General features: G+C 43.1%; 2 protein-coding genes across 2 annotated transcripts; both read right to left on the minus strand.

Annotated features, from left to right (window-relative positions):
• Positions 1–1,829: 1,829 nt before the first annotated feature.
• On the minus strand, positions 1,830–8,667 carry LOC121195859 (golgin subfamily A member 6-like protein 22). The gene is made up of 10 exons (XM_041059547.1): positions 8,398–8,667; positions 6,477–6,611; positions 5,762–6,188; positions 5,280–5,522; positions 4,895–5,142; positions 4,270–4,786; positions 4,174–4,224; positions 4,048–4,092; positions 3,847–3,981; positions 1,830–3,810 (listed from the first exon to the last, which is right to left on the minus strand). The coding sequence occupies exons 2-10, from the start codon at positions 6,608–6,610 to the stop codon at positions 2,410–2,412; spliced, it is 3,201 nt and encodes a 1,066-aa protein (XP_040915481.1). The 5' UTR covers position 6,611; positions 8,398–8,667; the 3' UTR covers positions 1,830–2,409.
• A 4,809-nt stretch (positions 8,668–13,476) lies between these two features.
• Positions 13,477–19,690, minus strand: LOC121195571. The gene is made up of 3 exons (XM_041059122.1): positions 19,557–19,690; positions 19,301–19,458; positions 13,477–16,466 (listed from the first exon to the last, which is right to left on the minus strand). Exons 2-3 carry the CDS (start codon positions 19,435–19,437, stop codon positions 13,802–13,804), a joined length of 2,802 nt encoding a protein of 933 aa, XP_040915056.1. The 5' UTR covers positions 19,438–19,458; positions 19,557–19,690; the 3' UTR covers positions 13,477–13,801.
• Between the last annotated feature and the right edge of the window lie 524 nt (positions 19,691–20,214).

Below are 20,214 nucleotides of genomic sequence, written 5' to 3' on the forward strand. Positions count from 1 at the left end.
TCTTATGGATTCTGATTTAATTCAGATTGAAATAATCCAGAAACATTTCAAACATCTTGTTTTCAGCATCACATTGATGAAGAAGATGTGGTCAGATGTTTACGGCTAGTTTTAATCTAAAGACGTAAATATAGAAGGTTTCAGCATGTCTATATATCTGTCCCAGATTGATTTGTATTTATGTGTGAGAGACTTTCCTGTAAGAATTCCTCTGAATTATATTTATCACTCCTTTATATTATATTGACATTTTGTTCGTGTTTGAAGGTAAAATAAAATATATATATATAATATATAAAATGATGCAGTAGGTGAGTTTAAATAATGAGCCTGCATTTTCACTCACTTGCTTCATTTGTGTTCCAGATTTCATTCCACCAGACACAGACTGTTTATCTGTACCTGAGGAGAAAGATGTGAGTCTGTGTCTCCCTCTAGTGGCTGATATATGAAACACATTCAACATGAGGTCAGTTTGGTATTTTTTTTCTAAATGGATTTAATTTACTCACTGTTTCGTCTCTTTAAAGGCACGATGATACTACTGCTCTTTTTGTGGTTGATTGTGTAAACTCAAGTTAGTTTCATAGCCTAAGTGGCATCATTGTAACTGCCCCCTGTGGATTTCAAGCTATGGAACACCTGTAAAATGGGCCTCAGTAAATATACACAGTGCACACACACACATGGATGAAGAGATAGTGTCAGTGAAGTCAGGTGTTAGTGTTAAATGTGATGTTTGAGGTTATGTGGCTTGCATTGATAAGTAGCGTCAGCAGCATAGTGTCAGCTGATGATAAACACAACATTCACTGTCTGAAAACTTTTTTATTTGGTTTAGCTAAAGAGAGCATCAGGTACGAACCAAGCGGGACAGCGGTCAGCTTACATTCAGGAATGTAGGCTGACCGCTGTCCCTATTTTTGTGGCGGTGCACTGAGCCGCTCAAGTGGTGCTTCCAAAAGTGCGGTTATTCCCTGAGCTCGACATTTTGCTCTGAACCACTGTGTAGGGTTTTGATGCCACGCGCAGAGCTCAAGGTACAGATGTGGGCAGAGCAGCATGGCTTCTGATGTGTTAGTCTTAAAATTCATAACAACACAGACCATTTTATTCAATAAATGTATGGCTCATTGATTTAATAAAAGTTGCAGTTTAATATTTCAATTTTTTTTTTTTACACTACCTTCTTTACAACAGTGCAGTGAAAATGCAAACCATCATACAAACGGTTAAGACATACTTTAACACAATCTCTTTCAGTATCATCTCACTTACAGGTGCTTCATATTCCCAGACTGTCACAACCTCAGGTTTTTCTTTTGTATCAAAAGAATAAAACTGTCTAAAGCGACGCTGGGTGGAACTGTGGCAGATCAATGCTTTTTCCACTACAAACATTAGCAGCTGGAAGCGATGGAAGGTTTGTGACAGAGGTACAAGAGACAGAGTGGACTCCCAGGTGTCCACATGAACATTTTCTATTTTTGCCTGTTTGCCCTGGTAGCTTAACCTTTCACACTTTAAACAGTCCAGTTTAATTAAACGGTCTTCTCAGTATCACTGCCTTCAAGCTGAAATCATAAGATTTTTCGACGTGGGAGTATGAGTACACGTTACGTTAGACGCTGGAGCTGTTTGACTTCACACGCGGGCTGGAAATAAAAACTCATGCCACCTTTCTGTGTCTTTTGCTTTTCAGCATCGTGCTGTAGATAACAAAGATGAGTCATTTCCAGAGGTGGGTGCTGATGAATCCATACCTTGCAACAATCCAGCTTCCTTTTCTTCTCCCAAATCAGTTTGTCTAACCTGTTCTTCTTCTTTCCGTCCTGCCTCATCATTTGACCCATCATGTTTCTCTCTTCATCCTCTGGATCTATTTTTAACTGTGTTGCTATGTTGTCATGTCTCAGCTCATTAACCCAAGTGCAGACAACTGAACTAAAGTAAACTAAATCTCTGAACTGCTTTGCTGCTCAACCCACAGGATATTTGGAGTTGCAGATTGTTGCCATGTTGGAGTGCAGGCACTCAAACTACAAAACTGATCTCAGACCAGGTGCATTCATTATTCCACCCTAGACATCCACTCTGGGTCACTGTCAGGCTGATTACGTCTCTTTGTCAGGTACAGATATGATGTATTCTGTCCCAGACACACACTCATTGAGTGTGTATCCAATTTTGTTGCATTATTGAGTATCTAATTAAAGTATGAACAAGGTCATGAATCTGACCAGACAGTCAGTGCCTGCTTTGGTGCTTTGGTGTAGTTGTTAATACTCGTTGCTATGGAAACATTCAGTTCCTCTGTGTTGAGGTTTGATTCCCAGCCCCTCGAACTTTCATTCTTAAAAATGTCCACATCCTAATTCACAACCTACAATCTTTAAGTAACAGGAAAGTTCAACTCTCTTCTTCTTCTTCTTCTTCCTCCTGCTCCTCCTCTTCCTCTTCACTGTCTTTTTCCTTTGCTGCAGTCTTGGTCATCTTCCAGCTGAGAGTCCATTCACTCTTCGGCATCCCGTCTTCTTCGTGCATCAGTCCCACGTGTCTCTGGCTCCGGTTCTCAGTGGAGAAACACACCACCTCGTCCTCGTCCGGCCTCTTCCAGCGACAAATCCTCCACGACTCCTTCCAAGCCCACCACTCCTCATTTTCCTCCCCCTCCTCCTCCTCCTCTTCCTCCTCTTTGTTTTCATCTCCCCCTCTGTGAGCCATCGCCACCATCCACGACTGCTTCCAGGAGGAGAAGGAGGAGTTCAGTTTATGGAACTGCAGATGCAGCGGGACATCTGGTTTACGTTTGACTCGTCTACACAACTTCTTCTCCTCCTTTACTTCTTCCGCTGTTTTGTCGTCCTCCTTCTCGTCCACCGTCTCGTGGTCGTCGTCCTCCTCTGTGTTGGCGGTCACATCATCATCAGTCTCCTCCTCCTCCTCGTTTTCGTCCTCCTCTTTTTTGTGTACTTGATCCTCTTTTTCTCTTTGTTCTTTGTCCTGGTCTCTGTCCACTTCATCCTCCTTCTCCTCTTCTTCCTCCTCCTCTTCTTCCTCCTCTTCCTCTTCTTCCTCCTTTTCCTCATCAGCATTATCCTCGTCTTCATCTTTTTCATCCTCTTCCTTTTTCACCTCCTTGTCTGCTTTGTCCTCCTTCTCATCTACTTCTTCATCATCATCATCATCATCCTCATCCTCTTCATCCTCCTCTTCTTCTGCATCTTTCTCCTTTTTCTCATTTTCCTCATCCTCCTCTTTGAGTTCTTCATCCTCCCCCTTATCTTTCTCCTCTTTTACTTTGTCTTGTTCTTCATCTTTGTCCTTCTCATCTGCTTCTTCATCATCACCCTCCTCTTCATCTTCTTCCTCCTCCTCCTCCTCTTTGTTTTCATTTGCTATTTTTTCCTCCTCCTGTGCTTCTTCAGTGTCCTCCCCCTTGATTTCTCTGTCTTCTTTCTCATCTTCTTCATCCTCCTCACTGTTTTTGTTTAGGTGTTTGTCCTCCTCACTGTGTGCTTGGTTGTCCCTCTCCTCCTCAGGGACGTCCTTCTCTTCCTCTACATCTTCCTCCTCATCTATATCCCTCTTCTCCTCATCTTTATGCACTTCATTGTGCCTATCCTTCTTGTTTACTTCTTCATCTTCCTCCTCCTCTTCCTCCTCTTCTTCCTCTTCCTCCTCCTCTTCCTCCTTATCCTTATGTACATTTCTGTCCTTCTCCTCCTTGTTAACTTCTTTCTCCTCATCCTCCTCTTCCTCCTCCTCTTCCTCCTCCTCCTCCTCTTCCTCTTCCTCCTCTTCTTCTTCCTCTTCCTCCTCCTCTTCCTCCTTATCCTTATGTACATTTCTGTCCTTCTCCTCCTTAACTTCTTTCTCCTCCTCCTCTTCCTCTTCCTCCTCCTCTTCTTCCTCTTCCTCCTCCTCTTCCTCCTTATCTTTTTGTACATTTTTGTCCTTCTCCTCCTTGTTAACTTCTTTCTCCTCCTCCTCCTCTTCCTCCTCCTCCTCATCCTCATCCTCCTCTTCCTCCTTATGCTTATGTACATTTTTGTCCTTCTCCTCCTTGTTAACTTCTTTCTCCTCCTCCTCCTCTTCCTCCTCCTCCTCATCCTCATCCTCCTCTTCCTCCTTATGCTTATGTACATTTTCGTCCTTCTCCTCCTTGTCAACTTCTTCTTCATCCTCCTCGTCCTCCTCCTCTTCTTCCTCATCTTCCCCTTCCTCTTCCTCCTTCTGTTTTATTTCCTTGTCCTTCTCCTCATCAACCTCTTCATCCTCTCCTTCCTCCTCTTCTTCTACTCCTTCATCCTCTTCATCTTCTTCATCCTCCTCATTTTCCTTTTTAATGTCTTTGTCTTCCTTCTCCTCATGTACTTCTTCATTCATCTCATCCTTGTCTGCTTCTTTGTACTCCTCATTTTCATCAACATCCTTCTCCTCCTCTTCCTCTTCCTCCTCCTCCTCCTCCTCCTCATCTACTCCTTCATCCTTCTCCTCCTCATCTACTTTTACGTTTAACTCATTGTTCTTGTCTTCATCCTCCTCCTCCTCTGCATCATCCATTGTCTCCTCCACCTCCTCCTCCTCCTCTTCTTCTTCCTCCTCCAGTTCATCCTCCTCTTGTTGGCTCCGTCCTTTAGGAGTCCTCCAGGCCTCCGTCCACTCTGAGCTGTCTGCGATCTCATCGTCCAGCTGTGATGTGAGGAGGAGGTTTGTGGTTTTACGTCTCCTCGTCATCATGTCGCTGTGTCGATGATGGGACTCCAGCGAAGCCGTGCGCCACCTGTGGATGTAGTTGTAGTTTAGGTTTGATGAACAGTAGAAACTTTGACATTGTCATTGTGACCAGGTATGTATTGCATTTAGCATGGGAATCTCAGCAGCAACCCACCTGATCTGCTGCCTGTATCCCCAGCAGGAGCTCCAGCTCTTCCGACGTTCTTCGTCCTCCTGTGGAGGAGCTGCAGAGAGCAGCCAGGAGTTGCTCCACCCGGGCACAAACACATCGTTTATCCTCGTCATCGCTGTGGCGTCGGTGCTCCAGGAGGTTTCAGTTACTGTCTCGTCATCTGTGGTGTCTTGTGGTTCAAGTTCTGCCCCAGACAGTTTCCATGACTCCTCCCAGCCTGAAGGCTCCTCCTGTTTGACGATCACAACATACAGTTTTTATAACAGTTATAAAAATGTCCTGTTGGCTCAGTGGCCATGTAGCATCGGGCCTCTAAAAGCAAAAAAAACAAAAAGAAATCAGCAATTGTAACTGTGCTGATCCCCACCTGCTCCTCTAGTTGCTGTAATTCATCAAACTTGTCGCTGAAGTTTTGTGGGTAATCAGGCCAGATACGATCCCAGTGCTGTTTCTGCTGTCTGAAGGGGAAGTTCATAATCTTCCACGTACCGGCCCAGACAGGAAGAGAAAACGCTTCCATGCCAACTTTGCAATATAATTCTCTTTCAAACAAAACCTCCCACTGGAATTTTTCCCCCTCTGAGAGCTCCAACTGGGCTGGACTCTTCACCTGGGAACAACAACAACAACAACAACGAAGACACAAGGTGGTTTACAACATGTTTCATCAGTCACTTTGTACCTACTCAAAGTCGCCTGCCTTCTCTTGTAGTTTGTTGAAGCCATGGATGAATTAGGTTGAGATTGGATTGAGAAAGGATTAAATAGCTCTTTATCATTCTCCTACTTTTCAAGCTACGTACACTAAACTGTTAGGCTGAAGTGATGAGTTTGTGTCAGTCTGAGTACCTGTTTCCAGGAGTGACTCCATTTATTGTTAGGAGACGTCAATTCAGCCTCTGACTTGTACGCCTTTGGTTTGTACTTCCTGTTGTTGGTCAGTTCTATGGTTGTGAAACCTGGGATTCTGGTTTTGAGCTCCTTGGCCTTCAGGTAAAGATACTTTGGAGGCTTCAGGCTCATCCAGGACTCTCTCCAACAGAGCTGGAACACGTCCACCTCGACTTTGCGTTTCGGCCTCCGTGGTTTGGGAGAAGCTGTCCTCCTGGGTGGGGGCGGAGGCGAAGGGGGCTCGGGTTTGGACTTGGGAGGAGGAGGGACGATTTTGAATTTAATTTTCGGCTTGTTTTTGTCCTCGTCATCTGTCTTTCTGGTGAGCCTACTGAAGTCTCCGTTGGAAACAAGTGACCAGTGATAATTCCACTTTGAGTAATGTCTGCAGATCCAAAAACAAACAAAAACACATAAAAATCAATCCATACATCGTTAAACTGAGTGGATACAATGAAACTACTATATGAATGTTCTTTTTTCAAGTCTTATGTGTGTCAAAGAACCTTGCTCCATAAATCAGCTGGTTAGGTTGAGTTATCCGGTCAGAAGCAGGGGAGTATGGGTAGAACTGAAGTGTAAATGAACCTGGCCTCATGACCGCAGTTCTCTGAGGACACAAACTCTAAGCTGTTGGAGATGGTTAAATATGTAGCTGAATATTTATTCTCACATTTTGACAGAGCTCTTTTCTTTCCATTCAGCCTCTTGTTTGCACTGGTCAGCGATGCTCTGAGCCCTCTTCTCCCATTGGTCTCTCAGCGGCCCGTTGCTGAACGACCTCTGCTCCCCCTTTTTGGACAACATCCTGAGAGACACACACAAATAAAGCAACGGACAGCGACATCAAACACGGCACTCGTTGCATTTCTCCAGCGTGACTTGAATTTCTCTGTGGCTGTATGTGGTGTGTATCCTGATCATCGTTTGAGCGTGAGGGAGGAACAGATTCATGAGAGTGAGCATGCAAGAGGAAGTGTCACACAGTCCATCTCTCTGTCCAGCATCAGTAAGTAAAAATGAAAAGAAATGGTGGATGAATAAACGTGGTGTGTAATATAACATATTCTTACATTACTCTGATTTCAAGTGTTTATGGTTTATGTTCAGGTGAGGGATGGTGGTTGGCGAACATGTGCGTGAGCGTGGACGTTGGGACTGGGCCGAACTGAGAGCCGAGCATCACTTGTTCCTTTTGAACAGGGAAGTGAAGGGTCAACCTGTCAGACCCTTCCTTCTACTTTCAGAATAACAGTGAAGTTCATGTAAATATTTATTCTTCTTGGAGTCACTGCATGATACACAACTCTCCTTTCTGACCTCCTTTCATACTATTCACATAGAACATACCTACAATACAAGACAGACAGATGAATGCATTAGTCCAGCTTTGGTCGACGTCTCAGTGTAGAGTCTTGTTGAAGACTGACTCATCAAACTGTGACACAAGATGACTGGCGTCATTCTATAATTAAGCACCGCACGGCAATATGCTTCAAGGAGCAACAACAACAACAACAGGAAAACCCCGCTCAGTCTGTGACTTCACCTCATAACACAGAGAAAATTAGCTTCGATATTTTATCCACATAAACACACCGTTGTCAGGGTGAAAAAACAAGCATAGACATCATGAAAATAAAGTTGTTGAACAGCTGACTTTCAGAACGTGTTTCAGCATTAACAAAACAGTTCCTGCTGTATTATGATGAGAGGATGAAATAACGACGACCCAGAAGCGGCCCGTGATTAAACACTGACTGTGATGGATCATCTTTCTGCAGCAGCTTTCAAGTCTGTGTGAGTTTATTCTTCTTTAATTTTCTTTAATTAACTGGCTGAAATGGATTCTAAAAAAAAATCTGTATAGAACGTCAGACAGTGTCAGACGTCTAAAGACCTTTGTGTGAAGTAAAGGTCACAGACTTTAATCCCCCGTCTGTCTGGCCGATGGACTCTGGGACATAGCAGTGTGTGTGTGTGTGTGTTGATAAATGAGGCGGACTTATCCAAATGATGACAACTTAAAATTAGAAGATTAGCTCAGGCTTCCTCCACCACCTCCACACATCGTGCTATTAGAGAAGTCCCCAATGAAAACGGCTGAGAATCAAATACCGTAACAGAGACCTCAACATCTGAAGACTTTCTTCTTCCCTGTCTGCTACAAGTTATATTTATATACAACTAATCTGCAACAGCAAATTCCCTTTAGAGGATAAATACATTTTGTTGCCCAAACATTTCCTGAACATGTTATAAAAGCAGAGATTGAAACGTTGCTTTTTATCCGGAGGATGAATGTGATTGTCGAAGCATTGAAAAGGTGCAGGTGTTCTGACACACATCACACGCCACACCAGTGTGCGAGGCCATTAACAGCTTGCCTTCACCAGTCACGTGACCCCCCCCATACACTGGAGTGGCCCCTCCAGAGTGTAGCCCTAGCTTAGCACCGAGGCTGATAAAGAACATACTCCTTCCAACAACTGCAACTTAAAATATCAAATTCAAGTCAAACATGTCAAACTTTTAAATCATTAACAAATTCAGGTGCAGTAAATTCAGCGATCAGGGAACCAGTCCTGACTTACCTGATGTCTTTCTGTCTTTCTCACGGTGTGTCTGTCTGTTTACATCCCCTGCTGTATCCAGTAATAGTATACGTTAAGGTGAACTGTGTACACTGTCTCTGTCTGTCTCTACCTCTGGGCCTGCCTGTCTCTAATCTTTACTGTCCCTGAGTTTGTCTGTTTATCTCTCTCTCTCTCTCTCTCTGCTTGTATCTGTCTACATTCTGTTTCTCTAGTTCACTTTTCCCAGCTCACTCTCAGTCCGTCCTGTGTATCTGCTGTGTGGTGAGCAGGTTTCCCTCCACGCTATTTTTACATTACACGTTAACAGATCCAGAGCTGCAGCTCTAAATTTAGTCGTCGGGGTGAGGCAATGCCAAACACGAGGAGAGCAGCCGGCGGCAACAGAAATGTAGAGAAGTGACGTGAAATGAATGAAAACGCTGAAGTGAAATTGATCTTTATTCAACAGGTGCAACGACAACAAACAAACTTGGACAGCTGAGCCAATAAGAAACCGGCGCTGGGAGCCCAACCAGACTGCAGGCTGAAACACAGCAGGGACATACATCACTGTGACAAGATGCCACCACCATCTCCAAACAACACTCTCACTGCCTGTCCGCCAGCCAATCAGAGTGAAGTATGTAAAGCATGTCTCAGCAGGGAACTGCAGGCGTCCAGGGCTCCTACAGTAAACCCACTTCATTTTCTCACAGACGGAGCTCAGTGACTGTCTCAGCCGCCGCACACAAACAGAATGATACCTACATGTGATGTGTGATCGCCTGCGGTTCCACTTGTCATTTACCATGACACCGTGTCTACTTAGAAGCAGCACGCGAGCAGCAGCAGCAGCTCCGGTGCTCTGTGTATGACTAGACAGGAAGAACAGTACTTCAGTAGTTGTAGGTCTAGATTCTATCAGGCGAAACAGCAAGCAGCCTGCTAACATGCTGAAATCTGATGGTAAACATGGCAAACATGACATATTAGTGCTGTCATTGGATGTTAGCATGCTGAGGGTGACATTTAGCTCGTGCATAGGTACAGCCTCAGCCTGGGATGAAGGTTGCTCTTCTGTATCATGTGATCTCCTGATTGTCAGTGGAGCTCCCTCTGCGTGTGATGTTTGCATGAAGACCTTGATGGTTAAGAAGATGTTATATCTATAGTTTAGAAGAACTAGGACCCAAACGCAAACTCAGAACGCAGAGTCTGTGGTCAAGTCTTTTACAGTTTATTGGTATCAGCCAGCAGAGAAAAGGAGACAGCGTGCTGAGACGAAGAGGCAGGTGGGGTGACTACAGGTGGGGTATGGAAGATGAGGCTGGACAGGAATGGTTGTTACAGGACAGAGGGCGGAGAATCTTCTGTCTTGTAACCAGCTAAACTTACTCGAGCAATGAGTTGATTTCCATCAGGTGTGCTGTTGTCGTGGTGGGAAAAGGTTGGTTGGTTCCAACCTGTCTGATCATCTGACTCTTTGTGTTTCTCCATCTTACTTCTTCTTTGTAATAAGATCAAGGTGTAATATTATGATTACTCACAGAAATGATGCTTGAAATTACAATAATAATACCCCAGTAATGTGTAATAGGCCCCTGACAGAACACTCATCAGGATTTATGACAGATGAAGTCTGGACTGATGATGCTTGTAATCAACTGTGTCTTCACCACCTACAGAGATGATAAATAAAGCCACACAAGTCAGTGCAGTGCAGCGTGACTCTGCACAATAAACTGTGCTTGGATTTTCCCTGATGCATCTGTAACATGCAAGACTGATGATGCAGGGTGACCAGTTAAAGGGTTAGCTGTCAGTCCACGTGACTTCACGTTTACACCTCTGTGAACCCTGAACACACAGAACCAATGCATCATTTATCTCTTTTATTTTGGAGGAGTGTAAACACTCTATAAACCCATCAAATGTGATTTACTGAACTTTCTGGATACACAGTGAAGTGTGGGAGCTGTTGCTGTTCGCAGGTCATTTTTCTGTGAGGTCACCCAGCAGCAGGAGAGCCCTTCACCTGTAACAGGATCCTCAGATCCTCCTGCTGCTGATGATAGAAAACTGCAGCAGGTCCACTCAAGCTGCAGAACAGCCGGGTCTCATCCAGGCTTCGCTGCTATTTTTACACCAAGCACTTTGAGTCAAACAGAAGGAATCTACCCTGAGACCACGGTTATATTTACAGGTGCTTGTAAAAGTAAACATGTTGTTGATTTTATTATGAATATAAAGCATATATTTCTAGACTGTGTATCTGTTTGGGTGGATTGCTGCCAGCTGCTATTAATCAAAAGACAGTTGCACTTTGGGAGGAACTTTTGGCTCTGGGAGTATTTTTCCCCTCTTTCAAATTGGAATTTGAAAGTTTGCTTTTAAGGATTTCCTCAAGGTGTAACTGTCCAAATACTTATGGCCTGTAACTCTTCCCACTACTCAAGGGGTAGAGGGTAGAAACTGGGAAGTTGAAGGTTTTCCCATTCCCTTCAAGAGTCAGAGTTTACCTGGAGCAGCATCTAGTGGCCTTTAGAGAAAGAGCCTGACTCCTTTAGATCTGGCCAGTCACAGGGAAGACGTGCATTCTGGGAAATGTATGCAGTGGCATGAATTTCATATTTATTCATCTATTTATTTACTGTATATTTTATTAGTATATATATACCTTCTCTCTTTCCACCTTCCTCCTCCTTTGTGCCCTCCTTATATCCTCCTCTCTCCCTTCTTTCCCAATTCTCCCTCATCATTTCTCCCTCCATCCTTTTTTGCTTCACGTCTTTGCTCTCTTCTTCCTCTTCTCATGTCCACCATATTCATCCACAGACACCTGCAGGTTTCTAACTTTTGATGAAATCAGATACGAGTCTTCTTTCTGATGAGGATGTCATGAATCCTGTCATACTCCACCCACCAGATGTCTTCAGACCTTCCTCCTGCTTCCAGTGTGTTGTCTGCCTGCCTGTCCACTCGTCTGCCTGGTTGCACCAGACATCCTGTGCGTCTGTGCTTGGGTCCCCTCCCGTTCATGCTCTCACCACCAGGCATGACAGTCGAAGCATCAGCAGAGAGCAGAGTGACTCATGAATGAAACCTGATCTCCTGCTGCAGTCTGTGTATCTGTCAACACTAAACCAGCTGGGTTAATACGCAGCCACCACATTTCACACTACAAATGGACTTTAAACTGACTGATGACTCAAAAAATATTTAGTTTTATTTAAGTATTTTAACTGGATATAAGAAAAAAAAATCCATTCATTTGGATTACACAGTTTTAACATTGAAAAAAACTAATAATATGATGCATAACGGAAACAAATGAAACAAGTAAGAATTTATGTAACATAAGAATTAATTTATGTGCTGCCAAGTGTGTTTAAAATACTTAATAACCAGGTTTATATTGACGACTGTCTGTGTTGTCCTTTGCTTTTCTTCATCGTGACAATGCTGCTGTGAAGTTCTGGTGAGATAAAGGTCACAAGATGTAGCATTTAACTTTGAATTAAAGCTCAAGGATCAATAATCAAATTGGACAGTGCAGCAGCAAATTATGTCCTAATGCAGTGATGTAACTCATTTTAGGAGTTTTTCTTTATTTAATTCTTCTTTTACAAATCTCTGTGGTCTGAGCTGCTGTTTGACTGTAGAGAGTGTGAGGACAGTGACAGGTAAAATGTCTGATTCAACACTAGAATGTACAACTATATAATAGATAATACAGTACAGCTATATAATACAGTGTGTGGGCTGCAGTTGTCCCCACCTGTGCCATGATTAGCCCCTAAGGGGGCTGTTTTCTGAGCCCTTGTTTTGTTTGGAACTCTTTTGTGGACTTTTGAACTCCTCTGACTCGTTTAGTTTCTTAACTTCTGTTTATAGTTCCTGTTTTATTTTGAAATCATGGCCCTTGTGTATCTTGTCTTGTTTTACTTCCTGTCTTTGTCTTGTTTCCCACCTTTGTGATTGTCTGCCCCGCCCTAATTGGTGTCACCTGTTCCCCATTACAGAGTGTATATATTGTCTGCGTCTCCCTTTGTTCATTGTCAGTTCGTTTTGTCTCTTGTCCCTGGTCTTACATCTCGTCTCATGTCTTTCATCCGGTCTCACGTCAGTAGAACCAGCAAGTCCCTCATCTCGTCAGGTCTTGTTTATAGTTCTTTCTATCTTTTGTCTTCTTTTGTTGCTACTTTGTTTGGTTTATTTCATAGTCTAGTATTTTGCCTCGATAGAGTGATTTTGTGTTCATGTTTTGTCCTTTTGTTTCTTTGCCTTCTTCCCCGTTTGGGTGGTTATTATTTGATACTTTGCAAGAATAAAACTATTATTTTGATTTCGTCTGTGGGTCCTGCGTTTGGGTCCAAGGGCTCTAGCCGTGACAACCTGCTTTTGGCCACACCAGGTATGTAAAAGAGCGACTGCTTTTTGTTAACTTATTGCTCACCAGAACATCAAAAGGAGATGTTTATGTCCACTGTTGTCCTTGTTGCTGTAGTTTGAAGTTGTTACCTTTTATGAGGAGGAGAGGGTGGGGGTGGTGGGGGGCAGCAGCAGCCTATCAGCCTGTTGGTAAAGGTTTTGGCCCTTGTTGCAGTCTGTACTATTAATCCCCAGCACTAGTTATTTCTTTGTGAGCCCTTAGTATAAGAGAAGTTAAGGATAAGGGTACATGGGTGTATGTCTGGTTTTATCTTTAGTTGGGAAAGTTGTTGGGTGGCCAAAATAAAGAGTTGTGTATGCGCACTTGCCCTATATCTCTCACCCCTCAGTCATATGCACACCTGTGCACACAGACACATACACACATAAAGAGCCTGAGTGTAATTAAATATGAATATATGCTTATATGCTGATGTAATTTGCCTGAAACTAGACTTTCTGATTTTGTTCTCTCCCTAAACAAGCAGAATATCTGAGTTTTGATAAATAAAAACTAGGAATATTTGAAACAATATTTTCTGGGGTTTTAACCTCTGAGCTACCAATGAACATACTGTGCATCATTTTAGACAAACTAGGTACATTTATATACTTGTAGTCTATATACATTTTGTCACACTACACGTACATGTTTTATATCTTTAATCAAAATACAGTCATTTCCTTCACATCCACTATCATAAACACAAGAATTTACCTTCATGAACATTTGTCCTTCCATCTTAAATATTACAAATCTTTCAACATCCCTGTACAAAACTCAACTTACATTTGCCTTCTTCAAACATTCTTATCTTATTTTTTTTGTTTTGGTTAGATCATAATTAGGAGTTTTGATTGTCATCTTAAGCGTGCGTGCGTGCGCGTGTGTGCGTGTGCGTGTGCGTGTGTGTGTGTGTGTGTGTGTGTGTTGTGTCATAGTGCTCCTGAACATGGTATTGAACATTCTATTTGGCCTTGGGGCCATTCATCACAGTGGGAGCAGAAACTTCCATGACTCAGTCCAGCCTGAGAGGGACTTCATAGGGATCTGCTTCTTCAGACTACCAGGGTGGACCAAGAACCTCCAAGACTCTGCCCACTCTTCCAAGAACTTCTCTTTGGTTTCATCATCCACCTTAATCTTCCTTACTGAAGCAGAGCCTTTCTTGGGACGTGGTTGGGTTTTACCCAAAAGGTGGCATCCTGCCCACTTCCTCTCTGATTGTTTCTCCTTTTCAGTGTTGAAGAACAAGTGCCTTCTTGTTTTGGTGTTCTTTGCTATAATCACCCTGGGGTCAACAAGCTCCTTAGACTTAATTCTGCCTTTGATCTGTGCACTGGGCTCCTGTAGGAACTGATGAGAGTTTCCCCAAAGCCTGAAGATTGCAGGGTTGTTGCTAAAGTTGGTGATTTTACTTTGTATGTTCTTTACTCTTAACCACATAACTGTATAGTGACACAGGTTAGGAGAGGACTCCACCCAGGGTTGTTCCACATGGGGCATGGGGTTGGCAAGTCTGAATGACCTGCCCCATTTAGACCCATGCTCACTGGCAATGGTATGTTGCTGCTGAGGAGCGCTGCTTATGTTTTTCCCAGGTACTCCTGAAGATCCATAATGACTCAGTTGATGGTTGATAAGTGACCCAGCTCTCCATGAGGTGCTCCACTGTTCCTCAGGGTATCTTTCCCTGAACATCTGGTTGTCAAAAGACCAGTTCATTTTAGCTTTGGCTATTTTGGTTTTCATGTCACCCATCCCATTCTCTCGAGGCACCTGCTCAGTTGAGTGCTCTGTGTGGAATACAGACCATTTCCACGATTCCCTCCACTGGGTTAGGGAAGGTTTATCATGGTGTAACTGACTTTCTGAGACCATCCAGGCTACCTGCCAGTCAGAAACTGACCTAGCATACCTCCTCTGTGCCTGTGAATCATCAGGATGGTGGAAATCCACACTTGAGCTTCCTTGGCTGGCTTTTGCATCGTCCTGCCTATGTTCGGAACGGTATGGGTGCCGTAAGAACCTCCATGATTCTCCCCACATCCACTTCACAGTTGGTCCATTCTTATGGACTTCCACAGGCGCAAAATGGTTCTGGTCCCTTGACCTATCTACTCGGCTTTGGGCTGTGGTGGACCAACTCTGCTGCCAGAGTTCAGGCTCCTGATGAAGAGGCTGACAGGTGACTTTCCATGAATCTTTCCACTCCCCCTTCTCTGACTCTCTGAAAGGGTCAGACCTCATTCTTCTTCTCTCCATCCTCATTCTGTGTTTCAGTGTCTTCCAGGAGTCAGTCCATTCTGAGGGAAACAATACATTTTCCACATGTTTCAGAAGATGCAGCTTAGACTGGGTAAGTTCTCTCCTTGGACAATATATTACATTATGTTTCAGCTGCTCATAGTACGGGTCTGCTTTCTCTGATTTTGAATAATGCCCCTTTGGGTTCTCCTCCACCTTCTGAGCCTCCACAACAGTCTCCACCCTTGGAGGTGAGGTCTTTAGGACTTTCTCTATTTCTTCACATGGTTTTGAATTGTTTTTGGTCACCTGCCATGACTCACTCCACTCAGGGAGAGCCTGAAATTCATTGTAGAACTGCAGGTCACTGTGCTTCCTCTCATGAGACAAAAGGGTGCCTTTCTGGAGATGTGACTTTCTTAGCTCGATGCAACCATCATAGGTATCACTGTGATTGTGCCTCAGAGAGGGATCAGAATTCTTGTGGTTGTTGAAGACTACTGTTGCTGCTCTCCATGAATTAGCCCACTTTGGACTGTGAGATTTTTGAACTTGAGGCAACTGGGATTTGTTGCATCCAAGATGATTTATAATCCTCCAACATTCTTCCCTCCTCATCTCATTATTCTCATTTAGCTTGTTAGCAACAGACTCGTTCACTAAACCATCATTTTGAACACTAAAATCTTCCTGTTGACTTGCTGGCTTGGTTGATCTCCATGACTCATTCCACTCTGATGAGCACAAGGCTTCTTTGAGGTGCTGAGTCTCCAGCAACAAGTTGAAGTATCCAGATCTGTGCACATTCTCTCCATTTACAGAAGATGTATGCTCCTTCTTACTGTTTTTGTCAGATTTTCTCCAGGACATCTGCCACTCCTCAGTGGGAAGACTTAATTCTAGCTCTTTTGACTCCATCACCCTGCAGTCAGGTTTCTTCCAAAGATGAAGACTGTTAGGGTCCATCATGTTGGGCCCGTTTGGCCAAGGCTTGCCTGCTTCAGAGTAAGGCTGCTGGGTAGCAAACATCCAGCACTGGCCCCAGTCTGATCTAGCTGTGCCCTCTGCTGGTGATGGCAAACATTTGTTGTATTTCCATGACTTTCCCCATACCATAGCAGAGGGTTGTGTTTGGGTGATGAACATAAGTGACTGTAACCTCTTGAAATTCTTGTCCTGCCCCTTTTTGTCCTTGTAGTTAGGTGCTTGAGTGGTGAAGCCTCTGCTCTGGCCTCCTGGTCTGCCGAATGGACCTGAACCTGCACCACGGGGAAGAGCAGGAGGAACCTGAGGTTGTTTGCTCTTCCAGACATCGTTGATGTCTGTCTCAGCGGTTTTGGTTTTCCTTTCCACTCTTTTGTAGTTTCCCAGTTTGGGAACCAAACGATTTGCCCAGTCCTGGTTAATACTGTGGAAACAAATGTTTAAAAGAATAATAACTAACTTTAGCATCTGTAGGCCACACAGCTAACAGAGTAAACTATATGAGGGTCAGTCTCAGCTTTCAAAAGCTAATACTGGTCACACCTCCTACTTTGTGATGTTGTGTTATCTAACAGCTGTACAGTACAGTAATAAAGGTGGAGTTTATTGCTAGGTTACAGCATGTGTGATCTATTAATATCGACAGAGCAAGTTCAGAGGTGTGAGGGCAGTAGTATGTGTGACTGTACTGTTTATATTTAGAGTCAAGCATTGGTACAGGAATTTATATGGGATGACCAATTTCTTTCCTTGTTCCCAACAGTATGGTATGTAAGAACTCTAGTAAAACAACCACGTTTTACAAGTTTCACTAGAGCCAAATCTACATTATCAGGCAGTGTCTTAGCTGTACATCTTTTGGGGTGATTTCCCTTCTCCTATGTCCAGGTGGTTGACCTGTGCTCCTACCTCTCTCATCCTGATTGGTCTTTGTTAATGTTCTGATAATAATTATTGTCCTTTGCCTGAAACATTTAACTTTTTTATTCTTATTCTTTTTTTTTTTTTTTTTTTTTTACCGTGTCACCTTTTACACATTGAATAAATGTAATCTTTTTGCATCTTTAGCTTTAGTTTTTGTCAGTGTGCAGGCAGTTTTTCTATGAATGGGACTGTTTATATTTGGGCCAATGGCGACTCTATGTGTTGCGTGAGCTAATGTTACTGAGTGATGCACTGATACTGTAAAACTACCGGCTGCCAGCACTTAAATAACAGCTGACAGTAAAATCACAAGGCTTATATTTGCATAGGAGAAACTGCGACTGGTCTACTTCCAGATCAGTAGACCATGTTGAGGGAAATGTAAAACTCTTTATCATGTATCTACTGGTATTTTGCTCAGATTATTTAGATTACTCTGATTATTTATGTAATTTGATATTTTCAAATTCAAACAGCTCAGAGGAGATTTATGGAGAGAAACTACACACAATATTCACGAATGTGCATGACGTGATCTACAAATAAAAAAACTGATTACTGATTTTTAGCTTCAACTTCACAGATCTAATTATTTTTGCTTTTGAAAAACTTCCTGTGTAAACTACTGTCTAAAAATATGTGTGACCTTCTTTTGTATTTACAGATTGTTAACTGTGTGTGCACAGATCACCTGACACGCACCGGTCAGGTTACATTTGTGTGTGGAGTTTTAAGACTCACGTCTCCAGCTCTATGAACGTATGCTGCATTTAAGTGCTAGATGAAAACTGTGACAACCGGGCTTTTGCTGAATTCACAGATAATTTCAAAGTGGCACAGACATTTTTCTAAATAGACTGATATAGGTTGTCACCCCCGATTGTCAACTAGTGACTCGATAGAGCAGTTTCTCAAGGTAAACAGGTGCTAGGTGGTGGACTTGTGTTTCTGCAAGGGAAATTTTGATGGAGGCATTTTGGTTAGGGTGTTCTGCTAAAGCCTGTTACCCATCAAAATGTGTCCCCTCCCATTAGAATTGTGTCCCCTCTGTGGTTAGGGTTAGGTTCGAGTGGGTATGGAGGTTCAGCCGACATCCACTTTTTCCCTAGACTGGCTAAAAAATGTTGGTACAGTTGTTAAAATATTTGCTTTGAAGTGAGTTTAAAATGTGTTCTGTCCTTGAACAGACTGACACAGAGCTTGAGGAAACCTTGTATTTGCAGTCTCATGTACAGTAATTCTATCCTGAGCTGCCCCCCCCCCCAGGTTTCAGTGTCAAATGTAAAAACAGTATTTGTGTCACTTTGTTCAGGTATTCCTTACTCCCCCCATTAAATCTGTTCAGCTGCCAAAACTGCCCAAAAGGTCTTTACATAAAATGGGGTCCAAAGGTCTGAGACCCCTTCCCCATCCAAGACTTTTGGACTCCACTGTAAAATCCAATCTAGTACACGTAGTGACTGTCTGAGCTCAGGTTTCTGAGTTAACCGCTAACCTTTCAGTGTGCTGACAGATCAGGTTTCCCTCGCACGACGCCTTCATTTTTATTTCTGTGAATGCAGGAATCTGACTTGTTAACAGAATAAAGTGATCTCAGAGATGCTTCTATTCATATGTGATGATTAAATAAAATTTGGGGCCAAAGAAACCAAAACATTAACATTAACCTGTAATCTCAGTCAATTTCTCCACATGGTCCCAACTCCTTCATCGACTCACCAGTATATATAGTATACAGTCTTTTTTTGCTTTTTATTACTTTTTGGATTTTAGCCCCCTTGTGCCTTTTCGGATGTCAAAATGAGTCAAACGCCTGTCGGTATAACGCAGGGTAATTCAGCAGCATAAACCACAGCCTCCATAATGATTGTACAGTGGAAGCAACACCTCTTCAAAATAGTTTCAGCAAAAACTGAACATCATAACTTTCATTAAAGGAGGATTAATTGGAGGTGTATCTAAAAGAAAAAAAAAGACAACTGAAGGAAATAGGATAAGATTAGACCAGAATCAGGTGGCTGAAGCAGGAACATGTTGTTTGTTGTTCTAACATTAGTGAATATTAGTGTCCTTCACAAAGGACAAAGAGCAGGAGAAGTGGCGTAATAAATGATTTTAGCCAGTGTTTGCCCAGATCCAGGTGAATTATAGGATCAGTTTGTATTTATCTCTGCAGCACAGTGTGATAAGTCAGTAAAAAGCAGCCTCAAAGTGTGAGACATAGACCAAAATACTGTAATCTCCCCCACATTCCTGACCAAGTATTCGTTTTTATAGACCTTTAAGGAGTTCAAACAGCCTGCACACAGACGGACAAACGGTTTCGGTCCTTACGAGGGCAGAGCGCTCTTCTCTATTCGTTCCTGCTCCAGCTGCAGCTTCTGTCTGTACTCTCGCACTCTGATCTCCCAGACGTTCTTCATGATGGAGGCGTCGCAGCCCACCACCTCAGGGCTCTTCTCACTGGACATCTTCAAATTGCTCCAAAGCTCCTGCACACACAGAGAGAAACAAAGATCTAGATCTAGATTTTGTCCTGTTTTTGGATGCTGATAATAACTGTGACGCTGCAGGGGCGGAGGTGATGTACCTTCTTACAGGGGTGATCCTCTGTGTGGAGGCACTGCAGGCTGCTCTGCCCCTATGAACTACAACCATGAGAGTCATTAACCTGCTGTTAGATGTTCGGGGGCTGTCCTAACTAAAAATATAACACCCTCCAACACACACACACACACACGCTCACTCAGGAAGATCTACTGCCTTCTCTACATTAATGTTCCTGATTTTTTCATATTTACAGCAAAATCTTTGTTTCAGTTGTGTTTACAGTGAGGACATGCTCAGTGCAGTTTGACCCTGTTCATTTTCTATGGGACACGTGAATCTCAAAGCATTGTGGGAAAGTAACAGACCAGTGAGGCAAAAAAAGGAGAATGGTACATTTTTTATAACTTTATACAGATTATATTTATACGAATATTTTCTTAAAGTTGTGGTGGTTCAGGAAGTGTAGTCTTTACACATCAGGAGTCTGTGATGGAGGATAGATTTATTTTCATTTCTGAGATCTCTCTCTCTTTTACATGTCCCTTACCTCCAATAATTAACAGTTGCTGATACAAAGCAATGAGTTTTCAGAGAAAGAGTTAGGGTGCTAACGGGCAAGCTTGTGAGCTATGTACCCATTTGTTGTATCCTTAGTCACGGATGGGGCATTTATCTGATCTGAGAAAGCAAACTGTGAA

The sequence above is a fragment of the Toxotes jaculatrix genome, chromosome 16 (assembly GCF_017976425.1).
Source record: "Toxotes jaculatrix isolate fToxJac2 chromosome 16, fToxJac2.pri, whole genome shotgun sequence".
Taxonomy (NCBI): domain Eukaryota; kingdom Metazoa; phylum Chordata; class Actinopteri; family Toxotidae; genus Toxotes; species Toxotes jaculatrix.